The 16,560-nt window shown below is 39.3% G+C and overlaps 1 protein-coding gene across 7 annotated transcripts in view; it reads left to right on the top strand.

The window, feature by feature from the left end:
* GRIA3 (glutamate ionotropic receptor AMPA type subunit 3) overlaps positions 1 to 16,560 on the top strand; it is a 238,597-nt gene that overhangs the window by 168,723 nt on the left and 53,314 nt on the right. For all 7 annotated transcript variants that reach the window (XM_019618294.2, XM_031554701.1, XM_031554700.1 and 4 more), the window contains 2 exons: positions 12,767 to 12,820; positions 14,335 to 14,496. In XM_019618294.2, the coding sequence (XP_019473839.1) occupies positions 12,767 to 12,820; positions 14,335 to 14,496 (216 nt within the window). The remainder of the gene's footprint in view (positions 1 to 12,766; positions 12,821 to 14,334; positions 14,497 to 16,560) is intronic.

Here is a 16,560-nt window from a genome sequence, read left to right as displayed (position 1 = left end):
TGGTACAGTTCATTTTTATATTTCCAGTGAACTAGAAACTTAATATTTAGGGCATTCCTTCATTAGTTGCCCATGAGTATTGTTGAAACTGGGATCTAAAGCAGTGTGACAGGTCACTTCTTTCCCCTCACATCCAGAGAGTTTCAGGTTTGTTTGGGTTTGTGGGGAGGAAAAGGGAACTACTTGAGCCAGTTACCCTCAGGACTGTAGCTAGCAAAAGGTAAGTAAAAAAATGGGCATACGTCAGAATGACAGCTGTATCTGCCTAAAGGACCTACTGCTCTCAGCTGTAAAACTAATAAAGAGCTAGAGATGGATTGCTAAAGCAGAGAGAAGCAATATCTTGGGTTAATCCGCCCCATATGTGGCACATTGCACACGTACCTGGGGATAGAATTTCTAATTTGTAAATAGGAATGGCTCTCCAAAGCTATCACCCAGACTTCACAAGGCAAGGTAGATTCCAAATGACAGTTTGAGTATTAGTCATCCCACAAACTGAGGTAATGGCACACAAATATTGAAACTGTTCAAAAAGCATTAAAGAACAGTTTTAAATGTATCTGATCAGTAATAATAAAAATTAATGCAAAGTGTCCTTCCATAAATGTACATGCTGACTTATGGAGAAGACCTCTGCCAAGCAAATCTGATTTCCTATGCCAGAGACATATGAACCTGAAGTCACCGTCGGAGTTTTTATTTTCCCACGATAGTAGCAATTACTCATTTTATGTTTGTGATAACTCATGGCATATAAATGTGCACACCAATGCACGTACGTGCATCTGCTTTTGGTATTTTCATATCTTTGCCACAACATCTGCAGTATGCTGTTATGCTGTTACAGAGATATTTATACGGCAACCTCTGCATTGCCGTTAAACGTACAGTGATTCAGAATCCTTTCTCAGTTACACTGCTGCAGGTATAGAGTCAATCATTATCCTGAACATTATCCTGGAGACAATATTTAAATTGATACCATTCTACTCGTAGAGAGACTGTCTCTGCTTTGAATTTCAGTTAATAGGTGGCTGTGAAGGCACATTTTGCTGCAGTTTGCCTTTTTCTGCAGCTTCAGCACACAGAATTTGTGCATTTGCGTTTGCCCTCGCAAAGCCCTTTCAGCATCCCACTCATTATTTAGCCCGTGTCCACATCATGAAAGCTGCTCCTGCACTGGCATTAATTGTTACCCTTGCTGGCAGTCTCAGCAGAAAGGTCGAGCCTGAGGGCCGTTTTGTGATAGCCTCTCATTGCCACATTTGATGTTCTTTGAAAGTAAATGTGCACACGGGTGCTTCCCATGCAGCACTTGGACTGTGGGGACGGGATTTGGTCTTTCATTAGCTTTGCTGGTACTTTTTAAAAACAAGATTCAGAAGAAATCTTTTAAAGGTAGAGGATATTTGGAGGAGAAGGGACTGCTGGCTGCAACTCGCTCAACATGTGATCTCCTCAGATTTTTGTCCTGCTGTATCTGTCCATCTCCCTATTCTTCACAGCTCTGGGAATCTTCTTTCACCTCTTCTTAGCCAGTGTCTGATTTTAAAATCCCTGATCATGCATCCTTTCCAGGTTTTAAAAATCAGTGTTGTATAGAAATTGCCTTGTTTCAGTTCTAGCATTTAATGTAGGTCTTTCTTCTCCTTATAAAGGATAAACCCTTTCATCTTCGCAGACATTACCTTAATTTCTGCATCTGTCTCTCAAATAGTTTAATGCTTGAAACTCTGCTTCTAACCAAAGGCTTTACTTAATTAGTTTCCAAGGCAACCATCTTGGCAACAATCCAGATGAACCAACTGAGGGGAGAGGAAGGAAACACGCTATCAAAATGAATAGTAATAGCACAGTACTGTGCAAACAGGCGTTGTACATCACGAGAGGCAGTGTGACAGTTGTGGTGTCGTGTAAGTTCATTTACAAGAGAAGAAGTCCTAACTCGGTAAAAGAAAAGGCACACAAGAACTTATGTCTTTTGTTCACAGCTGACTATACCAGAATTAATGGCTCCAGTGTGATATGAATCACTGTTATCTGGGGAGGAGAACCAGTAGTGCTTCTCAGAGCTCCTCGTGCACCAAGATGTACCCAAACATAATTCATAGCACACTGAAATGCTGCAGTTCTAATTTTCAGGGTGAGACAAGCGACCAGTAGCTACAGCCTAATGGAGATGTGGCTAAATATGAGGCCCCTAGGTGTGATCCACAGCTATGATACATTCATTGCCAACTACAACTGGATTTGTATTAACCCTAATACAGCAAAGTATCATCCCAGTGCAGATCGCTTGCTACTAGTAATTACATATCCACGTGTGACTCTTTTCTCTTATCCCAGCTTCACACCAGTGCAAATCCTTTGTAGGGTTTTGAATAGATTAAAGCTTGCAGGGCTACCCTGGGGTAGATTTGTAGAGACTCAGGCCCTAGAAAACATCAGCCAAGCCTGAAACACCAACATGCTGCAGTGCTTAACTGGGAAGGTGCAAAACTGTTATAGAGGAAATTAGAGTGCACATGCTTTAAAAAGTTCATGTTAGTATATTATATTTATTTGTTTGACACCATGGATGTGCATGTGTAGCAATAATGGAGTATGTACTACTGGAAACTCAATCCTCCGGAGTATGAATTGAATAAAATAATGTGCAGTATCACAGAGCCTTAAAAACACCCCCAGTATCTTTTATACTGGAAAAATGCACGTAAAGAATCAGAATGGAAAAATATTACTGCAACTTTATTACCTCATATGAGTTAAAAGGCTTCCCCTGCTGCATAGACTAAATCTAGTAAAAATAAATTAACTCTTCATAATCTCTTTTAGTTCATGATTTATGCACCAAGTTATATGGCGAATATTGCTGAGTGCTGTTTATAGTGAAGCAGAATAAACCTTTCAAACTCCTTCAAAGCATTGAAAAGGGAAATTGAATGCAATTCTAGTGGCAGTAGAATTCCATTTACAGCAAAAAGTAAAAGAAAAAGTAACCTTGTCTTTCCTAGAGAAGGTTGCACTGATTTCTTTTCCCTTAATTTCATAGGACATTTAAAGAGGAAAGGAAATGCTCAAAAGTAAAAAAAGATTGGCTGCTATTCAGTGTTTTTCAGTCTGCTTGAAGAGCAGTGCTCTGCAGTACAACCCCCCTCCCCACAAAAGATTTTCCTCTGAGCATTGGGACTGAGCTACTGCGACACTTCTGGGTTATATCCCAATAATAGTTGAAGTGATCTTGACGTGCAATAATAGTTTATACAAACAGAATTCTGTTTTCAAAGACTTCTGTTCAATTCCAGGAACTAAGACTGGGATTTTACCCTGACATGCTGAATGGAGATATGGAAGGAAAATTTATGTATTTTTTAAATGATAACTGTTCCTCAGTTTGCCTAATCTCTTCCTCCCTTCCTCCAATGTATGTGCATCCTTCATGTTGATAAAAGTTAGAACTAATGGATTCTGTGGGTTATGAGAAGAAATGAACCCTGTTTATGTTTGTCTGTGACTGCAAGAGTGTACTCTTCAGAAATTCCAACATACAGGTTCACTGTTTTGGAAAGCAAAAGGCACAATTAGATATCATCTCCTCTGTCAAAGGGGTGAGGTGCTGAAGATCACTTGTTAGCAATGTGGGTATGTCTTCACACCAGATGGCAGGGTGAAACATTTGATTCCAGCAGAAGGATTGGAAACTTCTGAGTAAATGTATGACTGCTGTTGTTAATAGTCTTTGTGAAAGTGACTTTAGATGTTGAGAGTAATGGGGGCTGGTCTGGAAGTCAGTTTTGATGGTGCTCAATTTGATACGTTTGATATGGACTTGCACTACAAAGAAGGGACTCACAGCTGCTAACAGGCAAGAGGGCTGTCGTTGTGATGGGTCTGTTTTTTGTTAGGAGAAGAGCAGAGCATCACAGGCTGAAGGAAATCTGGAAGTTTAGCCATGAATGTTACTAGAGAGAGCCAATCAACTGTAGTAGTACAGCCACGTACACTCATTTGCTTAGCCTTCCTAAGCCAGGAACCACTGATGTCTTTGTAAAGATGTTTGTGTGTCAGTGCAAAGCATGTGATGGTTACCAAAAAGTTCACCTGAGAAATTAACAGAAACTCCTATTCCTATGGGCTGACTAGAGTATCAAAATAGAGATAGCAACACTACATATTTGTTCTCAAGTTAGCAAAACTTCTCTGAGATGGTGAACTTGCACAGCACGGGATCCATTTCCAGAGTCTTGACTGATGAGTGACAGTCATCCTTGACAGGGTAAAATGCAAAAAAAGTTGAATACTTCAGAATAAGAACATAGAATACGATAAAGATCTTTGTACATTTTCTATCAGTAGACTCTGCAGAGTCTCAGATACTCCAACCAAATTAATTGTCTTCAAAATATGTCATTCAAGCTTTGAGGGGAGTTTCTCAGAAAACTGGTGTGATGGTAAGTCACCATCACACTCTTAAAAAAAGTTTCAAGTACAGTGTTATCAAGAATTGTGGAATTCCAAAGAAGACATTAAAAAGCATCATTGTGTACAAAAAGATGTTTGGAATTTGATGGCAAGAGTCCTTTGAAATGCCTCAGACCAGATAATTATCCAACACCACACCACAAATGTATCAGAGCAGAGAAATAGAGAAATCCCCTGAGATCACAGTTGCTGACCTTCTGGTAGTGTCTGACCTGAGAGGTTACAGCTAAGTGGGAGGAAGACAAAACACTGAACCAGTAGATAGAGGAGATCCACATGATGAGTAGAGTAGCACTGCCTGCTTACTTGTTCTGAATTAAGGCAGTTATGGCACTCAAGACAAAACACTTACTGTGGTTTGAAATTTCCTGTACTCATTAATTTTTGGTTAGTTTCCTGTGAGACCTGAAGACACTATGAAAATACCAACATGAGAATATACAGGAATATCTGTGAAATCAGTTCATTTCTGAACATTTTTCAAGGTGAGATCTTTATCAGAGAATATACTAGAACTATGCAGACAATTAAAATACGGGCTCCTTCCTAAAATGATCAGTGTTTGGAAATCACTGCCACAGATTAACATATTTAATTGATTCGCTTTTCTTGTATGTGACTCCAAAACTTCCTCCAAACACAGTTTGATTTTTGCTTTATTAATCTCACTCAAAAAGCCGAAGAGTTTACTAATTCAAAAACTCTACAATGCACAGATCTCTTCAGGGAAGCTGTCAGTGGGAACAACTAGCTCTTCTTGGGAACATAAGAGGCAGAGCTCTCTTGGCCATTTTGGCAATTCTCTTCATACACTACAAAGAATTTTCATTGTGATTGTAACAAGCCTCTGTATCTGATCTTGGTTTTAGTGGAATAGCTTTAAGTGATGAATGGTAACTTAAGTCCTGATTGATTTTGTTGTGAAGGTTAGGATATGAAGGGTGTGACTTGCAAAGAGAGGTGCAATCCTGAGAGATAGAACACTGTTCTCATCTGTCTAAATGAAGAAAAAATTCTGACAGAAAGAAAAGTTTTTGTAATTAATGTTATTCAGCTTACAGAGTAAACAACTGTGATTATGACTGTCAGTTACTAGTGATCGTAAATTTCTTCATCTCAGTGAAGAGAAACCAGAGTAGGATGCTTTTGCAGAACTGTATGTCTTTTGACAATAATTATGCCATCAGATTAGTTAATCTCATAATACTACACATCACGGAAAATTATTTCAGGACACAGAAAATTCACAAAAACTTTATTATCACAATGAAAAAAAAAAAGGAGAAAATATCATGCCCACAGAACCTACGTTGCAGTTTGTAATGTTTTGCCTCTGTAATTTCTCATGTAATTTTTTATGCATTATTTGAAGGGATATTCTACTACACAGTCTGTAGTCTTCAGTCAGCAAACGTCAAATTAGATGTGGAAAAAGAAAGTGTAGCTTTCTGGAGAGAGGACGAAGTACAGTGTGGTTTTGGTTGCCTTGCTTTCCAAGGACTAACATGTATGACCATCATCTCTACGGAGCTGGCCTAGAAGTACATTTTATTCTTGGGGTGATTAACATCAGTTAGAAATATGAGCAAGAGACACACAGAAGGGGACCCAAAGAAAAAAAAAATATTAATGAAATGCTTCAAATACATTTCAGATCCTTGCTTTTACCATGCATATTTTTGTACTTCCTACTAGGAGATTATTCCCCATGACAGATATATTGCAAAAGGGCTGAAAAGTGTTTGACTAATGTTTTATAAGCCCATACTTACTATATGTGCTATAGAGAAAGAGGACGATGGTTTTGAGGTGTGGTTACAAACGTAAAAGATATCAACAGCACACAGGTGAAACTCTTAGATCTGTATACTGCACAAAAAAAAAAAGCCCAGCAATCTAGACTGCCTATGGATTTGTGACATTCCCTAAAGAACATGAAGCCCCTGAAATGGTGCATAAGTTAGTCTCAACCGTATATGCTATTATTTTCAGCTGCAACAAACAATACGTGTGTAGAATCTTCATCTTAATATTTAATACATTCTTCATTTAATATTTAACTCAAATTTAATATAATACTCATTCTTCATATAAATGAAATCATTGTTTACTGCATATTTTACAGCCTCACAATCCCTAGCGGCCAGATTCTCATCCCATTAATATTAAGTGAAGAAATAAATCGCCTTCACTGGCTTTGCACTGTGGTTATCATTATGAGGATTTGACCCTTTGTACAAGGAAAGTCATTTGTACCCTATGTGGAAATGGCTTTATTTCTATGGAATTAAAGCCAGGATAAGTATTATCTGTCTGGCTGTGAGAAGACCAGTGCTAGCTGTGATGCTTCTTTTGCCACAACAGTACTGTGGTTCCTTTGGAATTTAGTATGTTGGTGCTGGTGCTATTGGTGCGATAAACATAAAAAAGATGTCAACATGCTATTTTTTGTAATTTTTCTGAGAGAAGTCCTTGCCTTGTCTTGTGCTTAGAATCCTCAAAGGGAGCTCTTTCTTTGTGCAGGAGCTTGTGTGTGAATGGTAAAACAAGGGAGAAGGCATTGTAGAATGCAGTAAATGCATCTGCTGAGGTTGCAAGGGATCTTATCTTTACTTTGCCGTCTGGTTATGTGAAGAAAATCCTCTTCTGTTCTCCAATTTATCCTACTCTAGTCTGGAAAATTTACATGACAAAAGGCGACCTGTGCAAAGTAAAGACAATGAGGAATGATTGTGTATGCCTGTCAAATGCTGTTGCACCAGATCTTTTGCCTTTGCACACATGACACTTCCCACAATAATTACAATAATTGCTATTAACAGTGCACCCTCCTTTGAGAACCAACGTACAATAGCTGCAAGCCCACTCTCATGGGCCTCTCTCATGATAAGAACTTCTGAAGGCTTTCACTTTTATTGAACTAATGGGAGTGTCACACTGATATTCTGCTCCTTTCCTTTCTAAACTGGGTCTTGAGGACCAAATTAGCCAATGCCTCTAGTCCGATGGGGTGCTGCCATGACTTCTCAGTTGTTTATTCCAATATGAAGTAGGAGCTGCTCATATCTGAGATGAGCTTTATGTAACTCCATCTTCAGATGTAAAATGTTGCTATTAATAGGGTTGCAAGCTAGAAAATACCTGATGTGTTAACCAGGAGAAAAGACAGTGCTCCATAGCAATTTAGGACTGCAAGACAGTTCTTGCCATGCTTGAGATAGCAAGGGCCTGTTACCTATGCTGTTCCCACAAAGAACAATCAACACTGAGCTGATCCTGATGATGCTGTTGGAATTTTTTAGACGTGTCCATTTCTTGAACACAGAACAGTTTGGCTTGTTTGCTGCTGAGAAGAAAGAATTGTGCCATCACTGCTGGCATTCACGCACTGCTTTGAAAGCAAAGATGTCATAGCTGTATTTTGAAAGCAAGGCGTACTGGGACATTGTTGTTCATATGGAGCTAGCTAAGCTTTCCTGTCCTCAGAAACGTAAAAGTAGACTTAAAAATCAGAAGACATGCTAATATGCTTGAAGTTAATCACGGGCTTTTTGCAAAAGCGGGACCCAAATTAATGTATAAATAACTTCAACAAAGACAACAAAACTCCTTTTTGACTTTGAGCTTATAGGAAATCTCATTTTTCTCGCTGCCTTTTTAAAACCTAGGAAAGAAGAGTTCTGGATTTAACTTACCTCATTGTTCACAGAGATGCTAGAAATGGAAAGGCGCATTACAGCAGGTCAGATCTCTCCCTGTCATTCCATTTAAGTAGCATATTTCTTTAACTTGTCAGAAATGAAAAGCACAGGAAAAATCTTTAGACCTTCTTTGTGACAATTCTGCCAGTCAGCATCAGTATTGTATTTTATTGAAAGATTTAATAAACTCATAAACTACCAGGGTTTTGAGCTGTAGATGAGGCAGTCTATACTTTTGTGATCTAATTTATTTTCTTCCTTTTTTCATTTCTAAATAAGGAGAGATAAAAAAAACCTTGATTAAAAAGACTGAACTGACCAGATCAATTCAAGTGAAGGGAAGATGAGCTCTTATTCGTTTTCCTTACAGTGCTGCCAAAGTCATGATAGCCACTTCTCTATGTAAAAACACAAGCGTATCCTCTTAGCATGTATTTGTCAGTGACACTTGTTAAACTCAATGCTCATGGAGACAACACTGCAGGAGAGTCCTAGGCCTTTTCTGATTTGTTATGTTTTAGTGTAGAGTTGCTACACTGAAACTGATCAAGTCTAGAAGTGCTTTCCTCACCTCAGTCTTTACTGTTGAGTTTTGCCTTCAGGAATCCTAGGTTCCAGAGGCCAGTGGCGAAGGTTGGAGCAATGAAGACTTACCTCAGTAGAGTATCAAGTCAGGGAACTTTTATGCAAGATGGCCTGAAAACTGAATTGCTGGCTTCAAAGGGTTGTAATCAGCAACACCAAATCCAGCTAGAAGCTAGTTGCTAGTGGGATACCCCAAGAACTAATATGTTTAAGCTTTTTATTAATTTATCTTAATGATGGACAAAGGGCATTCTTAATGAGCTTACAGTTATTACAAAATTGAAAGGATTGTTTGATAGGAAAGCTAATGTCATGCATCAGGTACAGACTGGGTCTTCCTGGCACTTCCTGGCTGTAAAGCAGCTCTGCAGAGAAGTGTTTAATGGCCCTGTCAGACAAATTGAACACAACCGTCACTGCAGTGTCACAGCAAAGATGACCAACATCTCTCTGGGCTGCACAGGAGGAGCATCGCCAACAGATCAACAGAGGTCATCCTTCCCCTCTGCTCAGCCCTGGTGAGACTGCATCTGAAGTACTATGTACAGTTTTGGGCTCCCTAGACAGAGATACGCTAGAGCAAGTCCCATGGAGGGCCCATAAAATAATCCAGGGGCTGAAGCATCATGAGAGAAGTGGAGAAGTGGAATTGTGTTACCTGGAGAAGAGAAAGCTCAGAGTGCAACTTAGTAATGTGTATGAATATCTGATGGGGAGGACTGAAGAAGAGCTAGACACTTTTTGGACAGTCTCAGTGATTTTGAGTCTCAGTGGTGCCCAGTGACTAGATAAGGACGCAGTCTGAAATGCAGGAAATCCTGTTTAAACATAAGAAAAATCATTTTTACTGCGAGGGTAGTCAGACACTGGAACAAGTTGCCCACAGGGGTTGTGGAATCTCTGTCTTCAGGGACATGCAAAATGTGACACATCCTGAGCAGCATGCTCTAGCTGTCCTGCTTTGAGCCAGGCTGTTGGAAGAGACAATCTCCAGAGGTCCCGACGACCTCAGCTGTTCGTGATTTCCTACATCCATGAGTCAAAGACAAACCAATGATATTCTTTAAAAGAGAAAATATGACTGCTCTGTTCTGCTTCCCAAACCTGCACAATTCTTTCACTTCTCCATTCCTTTTGAGCCCACAGACCCTTCTAAAATTGTAAGAAAAGTTTAAGAGCTAAGGCAAAAAAATTGCGTTTCCTATTTGTTATCGTTATGGCTGGTGCAGTGAAAACCACTATGTTCTTACGCTTTCATTCAAAAAATTACTTCCCCAGGCAAATGAAAAACTGAAATTGGCAATGCTGATTTAATTTCTCAAATCTGGCATATAGGCCCACACTTCCAGGATGCCAGCAGTCTGTGACTTTTGTTTTAACATGAGGTACATTTTAATTAAGTTCTCTCTGGATTTTCTGTTAATTAATCAGAAAAATACAAACTTTTTTTGGCTCCATATCAAACCCAACATTACATTCTTTTTATCTACACAACAAGAATTGTTTGTGATCAGACGTCTGAATTATTAATGATAGTTTCCAGTCTTTTTTTTTCCTCCTCCTTTGTTCAGTGTAAAAACCTGTAAGATTTTCTTTCAGTCAAAGTGAAAGCAATATTAAGTCTTGGAAGTGAAACTTACCAAAGACATGTAGCTCTGTGAAATCCTTGTCCTGTAATCCTGGCTTTCTATTCACCACCACTATTCAATATCTCACTTTCTATATAAGCTTCACAATATCTAAACAGTTGATGAGATTTATTGGTTATATTCCTGCTCTCTTTCTTCAAAAAAAAGCTTTGTCCATCCCTGCACTCCCAGAGGAGTAACATTGATGTCTGTGATTGTTTCTGCTGGGCTCGCTAATCCAGCAGCTCCTGCAAGATGCTGGGCAGTTGGTAGGGGTGGAAAGCAAGGGGGGAGAAGAACTGCCCTCATTAAGATTTAGGATAGCATGTGTAGTGAGTTTTAAAAGCATTGCTAAGATCCAGTTAAATAATTACGAACTAACGTGGTTGATTGTATGAATAGAAATAGTAACAGGTCATTTTTGAAAGATGCTTTACAAATTAAAGCATGACTGTACTGTATTGGACCTTTCTAAGGAATTAAACAGAGTTAATTCTGACATTTTGGAGGCATGACAATAGAGGAGATAGAAGTTGAATCTGATCTATGCTAATGAGTCCTACATTTCCTATGTGCAGTATTTCTCCAGATGCCTGTAGCAGCTCCTTGAATGTTTTCCTTACAGCCCCTGACTTCATCTGTCATGGTATTTTCTCTTAAATAACCACATTTCTGGATAGATCTGTAAAAGCTTTCTTATTTTTTATTAAGGTTAAAATGGCAAAGCATGCTGTTGTTGTTAAGCTCTTTGTCTCTAACCTTTTAAAAGGAAAGCGCTGCCATTGAGGTGAAATTTAAACACACAGAGAATTCATTATGCAAATAGCGCACACGCCAGATGATCTGAAGGAAGCCTGCACATTTCCATAGAAAACAAGTGTGAGTGTAGAAAAGCAGATGCTTCCTACCAACAGAGTGTACATACAGTTCTCAAGAGGACCAGAACAGCAATTTATTTTCAGTCTGCTGGAAGTATGCAAATTCCTACAAAACTAAATGTGAATTTGAAAGAAATGACATCTATTAAGGACAAGGCAACCCAAAGAGACAATTGGGAACTTAATAATTTAATCAAGAACCTTAAGAGGCTCCTCTGTGTATCCAAAGACAGTGACTCAAATGTCATCTCACTTTAGCAAGGACATAAGTGGTCCATTGAAAAGCATCGCCTGACCACTTGACCTGCTCCTTGATACAGTCTGTGATACAGCTGGTCAGAGCTAGGCTTGATGTTTCTAACTTTCAGTAGTTCACCCTAGAAAAGTCTGAGTTGGTTTCTGTCCTGACACATGTTATCACCACATTTATTAATTAAATTCTTTCTGCTGGACTTTTTTCCCCGTGACCTAGATGGAATGAGATGGATGTTACTGAGGCTATAGCCTGAAGGCAGGGGAATGGTGCTAAGTGCAGTGGCATGATTTGCACAGGAGCTGTTACTGGTGAGCCATCAGCCAGCTCCGTGAACATGGAGAGTTTTTTCTCTCCTTTCTACAAAAGTACAGTATTACTGGAATGACAGTAGGAGCACGTGGGATGGCAGAACTCAGTTGCCAGCCAGCGCTGCCCTGCCTTGTCCTCTTCATCTTTGCAGAGTCCAGCTGTTCAGTTCAGCCTGCTGCTTTTCTGTCTCTTTACTTTTCCATTTAATGGCTCCATTTGCACACAGAGATAACCAGCTGGGGTCAGGGAGGGCAGGAGCTGTTGGTTTAGTGGAAGTGCCGCATTGTATTTAGTACAAATTTTGACTACACATGTAAGGTCAAATTTCCCCATTTAGATGAGCTGGAAGTGACATGTTTTCAGTCCTTTTGAACTCCATCAAAAGACAATGAAGGTCACTGCATATAACTAAGAAATAAAGCATATATGACAAGGTTTGGTCAGGGCTCTCATGGCAAGAAACCCCCTGTACAATGAGTACCATCAGAGCCCCCTGTGCCAGCACATTTCAGTAAGCAGAATGAGAGGCTGGGCTGTCTCATATGCTTCTCACACACCCCTAGTGAGTTAACTAGGTAAGTAGATATATTGGTACCTCATTGCAGAGCAGAAATTATTGAAGTGATAGCTAAACTGAGTATGGTCAGCGGGGAAACACTGTGGTCACAAGGGTGAGATTGCCAAGTAAGATCATTTTCAGTGGGAGAGTATTCAGCCCTGTGGGTCAGTCTGGTTGGTGCAGTGCCCGTGTTTTAAAAATGCATATGACTGCATCATGTCTGTAAAGTCAGGTGTATAATATTCATGCTCTTCATGGATTGGCCATAGAAGATTATAAAAATGTTCATTTTCTGTCCCATTTTCTACTGGTTGAGATTCATCCGCTTTCTTACGCTGAGTAACGTAATTTTTTTCTTCACACAGGTTGTAATCCTTGGCAAACATTCTAGAGGCTATCACTACATGTTAGCAAACCTGGTAAGAACTTTTTTCTTCATTACAAGTATAGCTAAGGTTGAGAGGGTAATATATTCTGTTCAGGTTGTGTCAACTTTAATCAGCAGAAGAGAAAATGCCTGAGTGAGTTCTTGGATTATGAGAAATGACTTCAGTAAATACTGGGACTGGTAGGTTATAGTCATTTGTAGTCAATTATGGTCTGTGTTTTATCTAAGCAGCTAATATCCTCTACTAATTTTAAAGTAATGATTTAATTATGTGTTTTCCACTAATTTCTGTCCTCATAAATAAGACACTTGGTAACCATAATCTTCTATGTAACATATTTGAAATTTAGCACTCTAGGAAAAATAATTGTAGGATATTTACATATAAAATAAGTGATGAAAAGCTGCAAATTAAAACAATAATTCCACCAAGTAAAATGGCCAGACTGTTCAGCCATTCATTTTTATTACAGAGTGAGAGTGTGGGTTGGTGACAGCATGTGTACTAGCCTACCAGGATAAAACAAGACATTTTTATCTGTATCAGGGCTACTTCTGGAATCTAAAATTGGCTTTCAGGGGTGTATGTGATGGCTTGGAAACTGAATCCAATAGAGTCCCTTAGAATAAGTGTCATATTGTAGTTGGTCCTTGCAGAATCTAGTTTTGGTTTCCGTGTCTGCTGTGAGCAGAAAAATGTTTTCTCAAAGATCACACTTTGAAGTTAGCAATCCCACTTGGAAGAATGTTCTCTGCATTCATGTTTTGATCTGATTAAAACAGAAGACAAATTTTAAAATATCCTTACTTAATATGAGTACTGTACGACTTTAAAATGTGCCATTTTGCTTTATAAGGATCAGTCGCGATCTGACTGATTATACTGTAGAGTGTGCATAGAAATACGTGAGTTCTTACTCTGAGTTGCCTTTTAGCATGTGTAAGCACTGGCATTCAAGTAAACATGACTGCAATCAAGTCACGCTAATCAAAAAGACACCAATTTACTGCCACGGGTATAAATAACAAGAGAGTGGGAGAGAATCCTACCATTATGTTTGAAAGCAAAATGTTAAGCGGTGCTCTGACTGACGGCTGCCTAGCCAGGAGGTTCGTGCCTCGCCTCCGCAGAACAGCGTGGCTCTTCAGTGGCTTTCTGTTCACAACACTGAAGCTCTGCACGCTTTGCTCTTCAAATGGAAGTGAGATGTTGGTCAGATTTGCACCAGGACAAGGAGAAGAGGAAGAGGTGTTTCAGGCTTCCCTGCTGTTTTCTTTCTGACCAGTGGATGTTACGTGTGACATAGCGGTAACACAACAGGACAGTTTTCCGTGGCAAAGGTCTAAACCTTAAGACATTTACAAATTCTGCTATCACAGTCCCAACTGCTACTGTGATAGTAATGGTCTCCATGGTCGAATGTTTTCAGCTAACAAGAAAGAAATTTGGTGGTTTCTATTGTGCCAAATTTCTAGCAGGTAAAACTGAGACAAAGAAAAGGTGGTTTAGATGGCAATAATTTTTGTTTTTACGTGTCCTCCCAGGGTTTCACAGACATCGTGCTGGAGAGAGTGATGCACGGAGGTGCCAATGTTACTGGATTCCAGATAGTTAATAATGAAAACCCAATGGTTCAGCAGTTTCTACAGCGCTGGGTGAGGCTCGATGAAAGAGAATTCCCAGAAGCCAAAAACTCACCATTAAAGGTATTTATTTTATTCTGACAATGGTGGAGATTAAATGAGTTACTTTAAAGCAATTATTTGTTATTTAAGAATTGTATTAGTCCTCCAGTACATAGTGTGTTTGTATAAAAAATAAAATAATCAGCTATTTTCCAGAGATACTTCCTACTGTAAGGTAAATGATGCTAGAAACTGCTCTCTAGTGCAGCCACCAAGAAAGATGGCATGGCCAAGCCCAAACTATCTTAGATGTTAAACTACCTTAGCATCTTTAAAAGGTGATAGCACCCCTTCTACCCATTGGTAGGTCCCATTGCATGCCTGGGGACTGGTCGCATAGAGGCTGAGCTGCACCCCAACTATTCCAGGATGGTTCTGATCACCAAACAACTGCAGACAGTTGAGTGTGATTGCATTCCCCCATGTCTTGGCAGAGTTTAGTTCTCTAATCACATAGACACAAATCAAATGTGTTCTCAGACAGGGACAGGAAGCACTCAGCTGAATTGGCATTCAAGATGACTTGTAATAAACACAGAAAAAAAACCATAAGTGGTGCTAAGTACAGTAATATGCATGTTGGGAGATAAAGGGGCCTCTTTCACAGAGGGTTTAAATGCAGTGGGTTTAACAGACATACCAGGGATAGTCTATTCAGAGTGGCCGTAATTCAGAAGAAAGGAGTGGACTGGACACTTCACTGTGGTCTCTTCCATCGCTGAGATCATGTGATTTCTTTGGAGAAGGAAAATTATCTTATGCCATCCCACAGCCTCGGTGGCATTTCAGAAAAAACAAGGAAAGGCAAACAGGGCTTGATTTGTTGATTACAAACTACTCCCACTTTCTAAAGCTTCCTAGGAGTGAGGCAGAAGTGAAGTGTTGTACTAACCTTAAAAGCTCTGACAGATAGGAAGTTAACCTGGGAATATTTTGTTCCACTTGAAAGCAATTTACCTTGAGGGAAAAATTACTCTCTATCCTTAAAAAATAATCTTAAGTGTATCATACAAACATAGAGAATGTATTACCTTTCCACAAATGTACCGCTCATTATAGAAATGTGCACAATATTTGTCAATCAGACAAAAAGCATACTTAAAAATTGATGTAAAATATTTCTGATTAGGAAATAAAATTGCCTAGAGATTAAAGCCCTGATGTTTAATTTATTCCGTATTTTATCAGTCTTTCCCTTCCCTCTCTCTTTTTCTTTTCTTTGCGTGTTCATGCATTTATAATCAGAATTCAAATAAAGTAGAAAATTAGATAGCTCTCTTGGCATGACTTGGAAGGGATTGCATTAAGGTTACTGACAATTGACGCGTTCTGCTGAAAAAAATTATCACTGTAAATTCTGTGTAGCGTTAGATTGGACAGCTATTACAAATTTATTTTTTTAGTCACGAGAACAAATGCCTGATAAAATTAATACCACATCCTATGTTGTTCTGTGGAATGTGATATAATCTTTTTTAACTAACAAGTCAGTTAAGAGGAGAGAGTGAGCACTGCAAGATTACAGGAAGAGGTAAAAGTGGGCAGGATCAAAAAATGCCTGTGCCCTGGCACAGTCAGAGCAGGAACACACTCCAAATGAAAGTTTATAAAGTGCTGTCATTTAAAACTCAGTAAGAGAGGCTGCTGTATAACCTTCACAGTGCTACCTTTGCACTCCTTTTTTGTTTTGATCCGCACATGCAGGTATGCCTTGTTCTGTGCAGACTTCCTAAGGCTTTATATCAAATTTGCAATAAGATGATACGCATTTCTAAGAAATACAGACAACTAATCGTGCTGTTCTGCCCTACAGGACATGCCTCTCCATTCTCATACAAAATAGTGGAAATGCGGAGGGTCACTCAGTTACAAGGGATTTGAAATCTGTTCTTCTAGACTGAGCACATTCAATTGCTGCCAGTGTGCACCAGTTGAAATGGTTTCCCCTAAATTGCACAGACCCCTAAATTACAGGTGTGCAGACTGACAGTGAAAACCAGCAATGTTATGTATAGAACCTTCTGTCCATCCTAGGAGAGAAGAACTTTCAGACAAGCACAGGAGCGTGGCAAAAATGTTTTGGAA

Source organism: Meleagris gallopavo, chromosome 9 (assembly GCF_000146605.3).
Source record: "Meleagris gallopavo isolate NT-WF06-2002-E0010 breed Aviagen turkey brand Nicholas breeding stock chromosome 9, Turkey_5.1, whole genome shotgun sequence".
NCBI classification, from domain to species: Eukaryota; Metazoa; Chordata; class Aves; order Galliformes; family Phasianidae; genus Meleagris; species Meleagris gallopavo.
The sequence above is the reverse complement of the archived record's forward strand: the minus strand, read 5'-3'. Positions and strand labels throughout refer to the sequence as shown.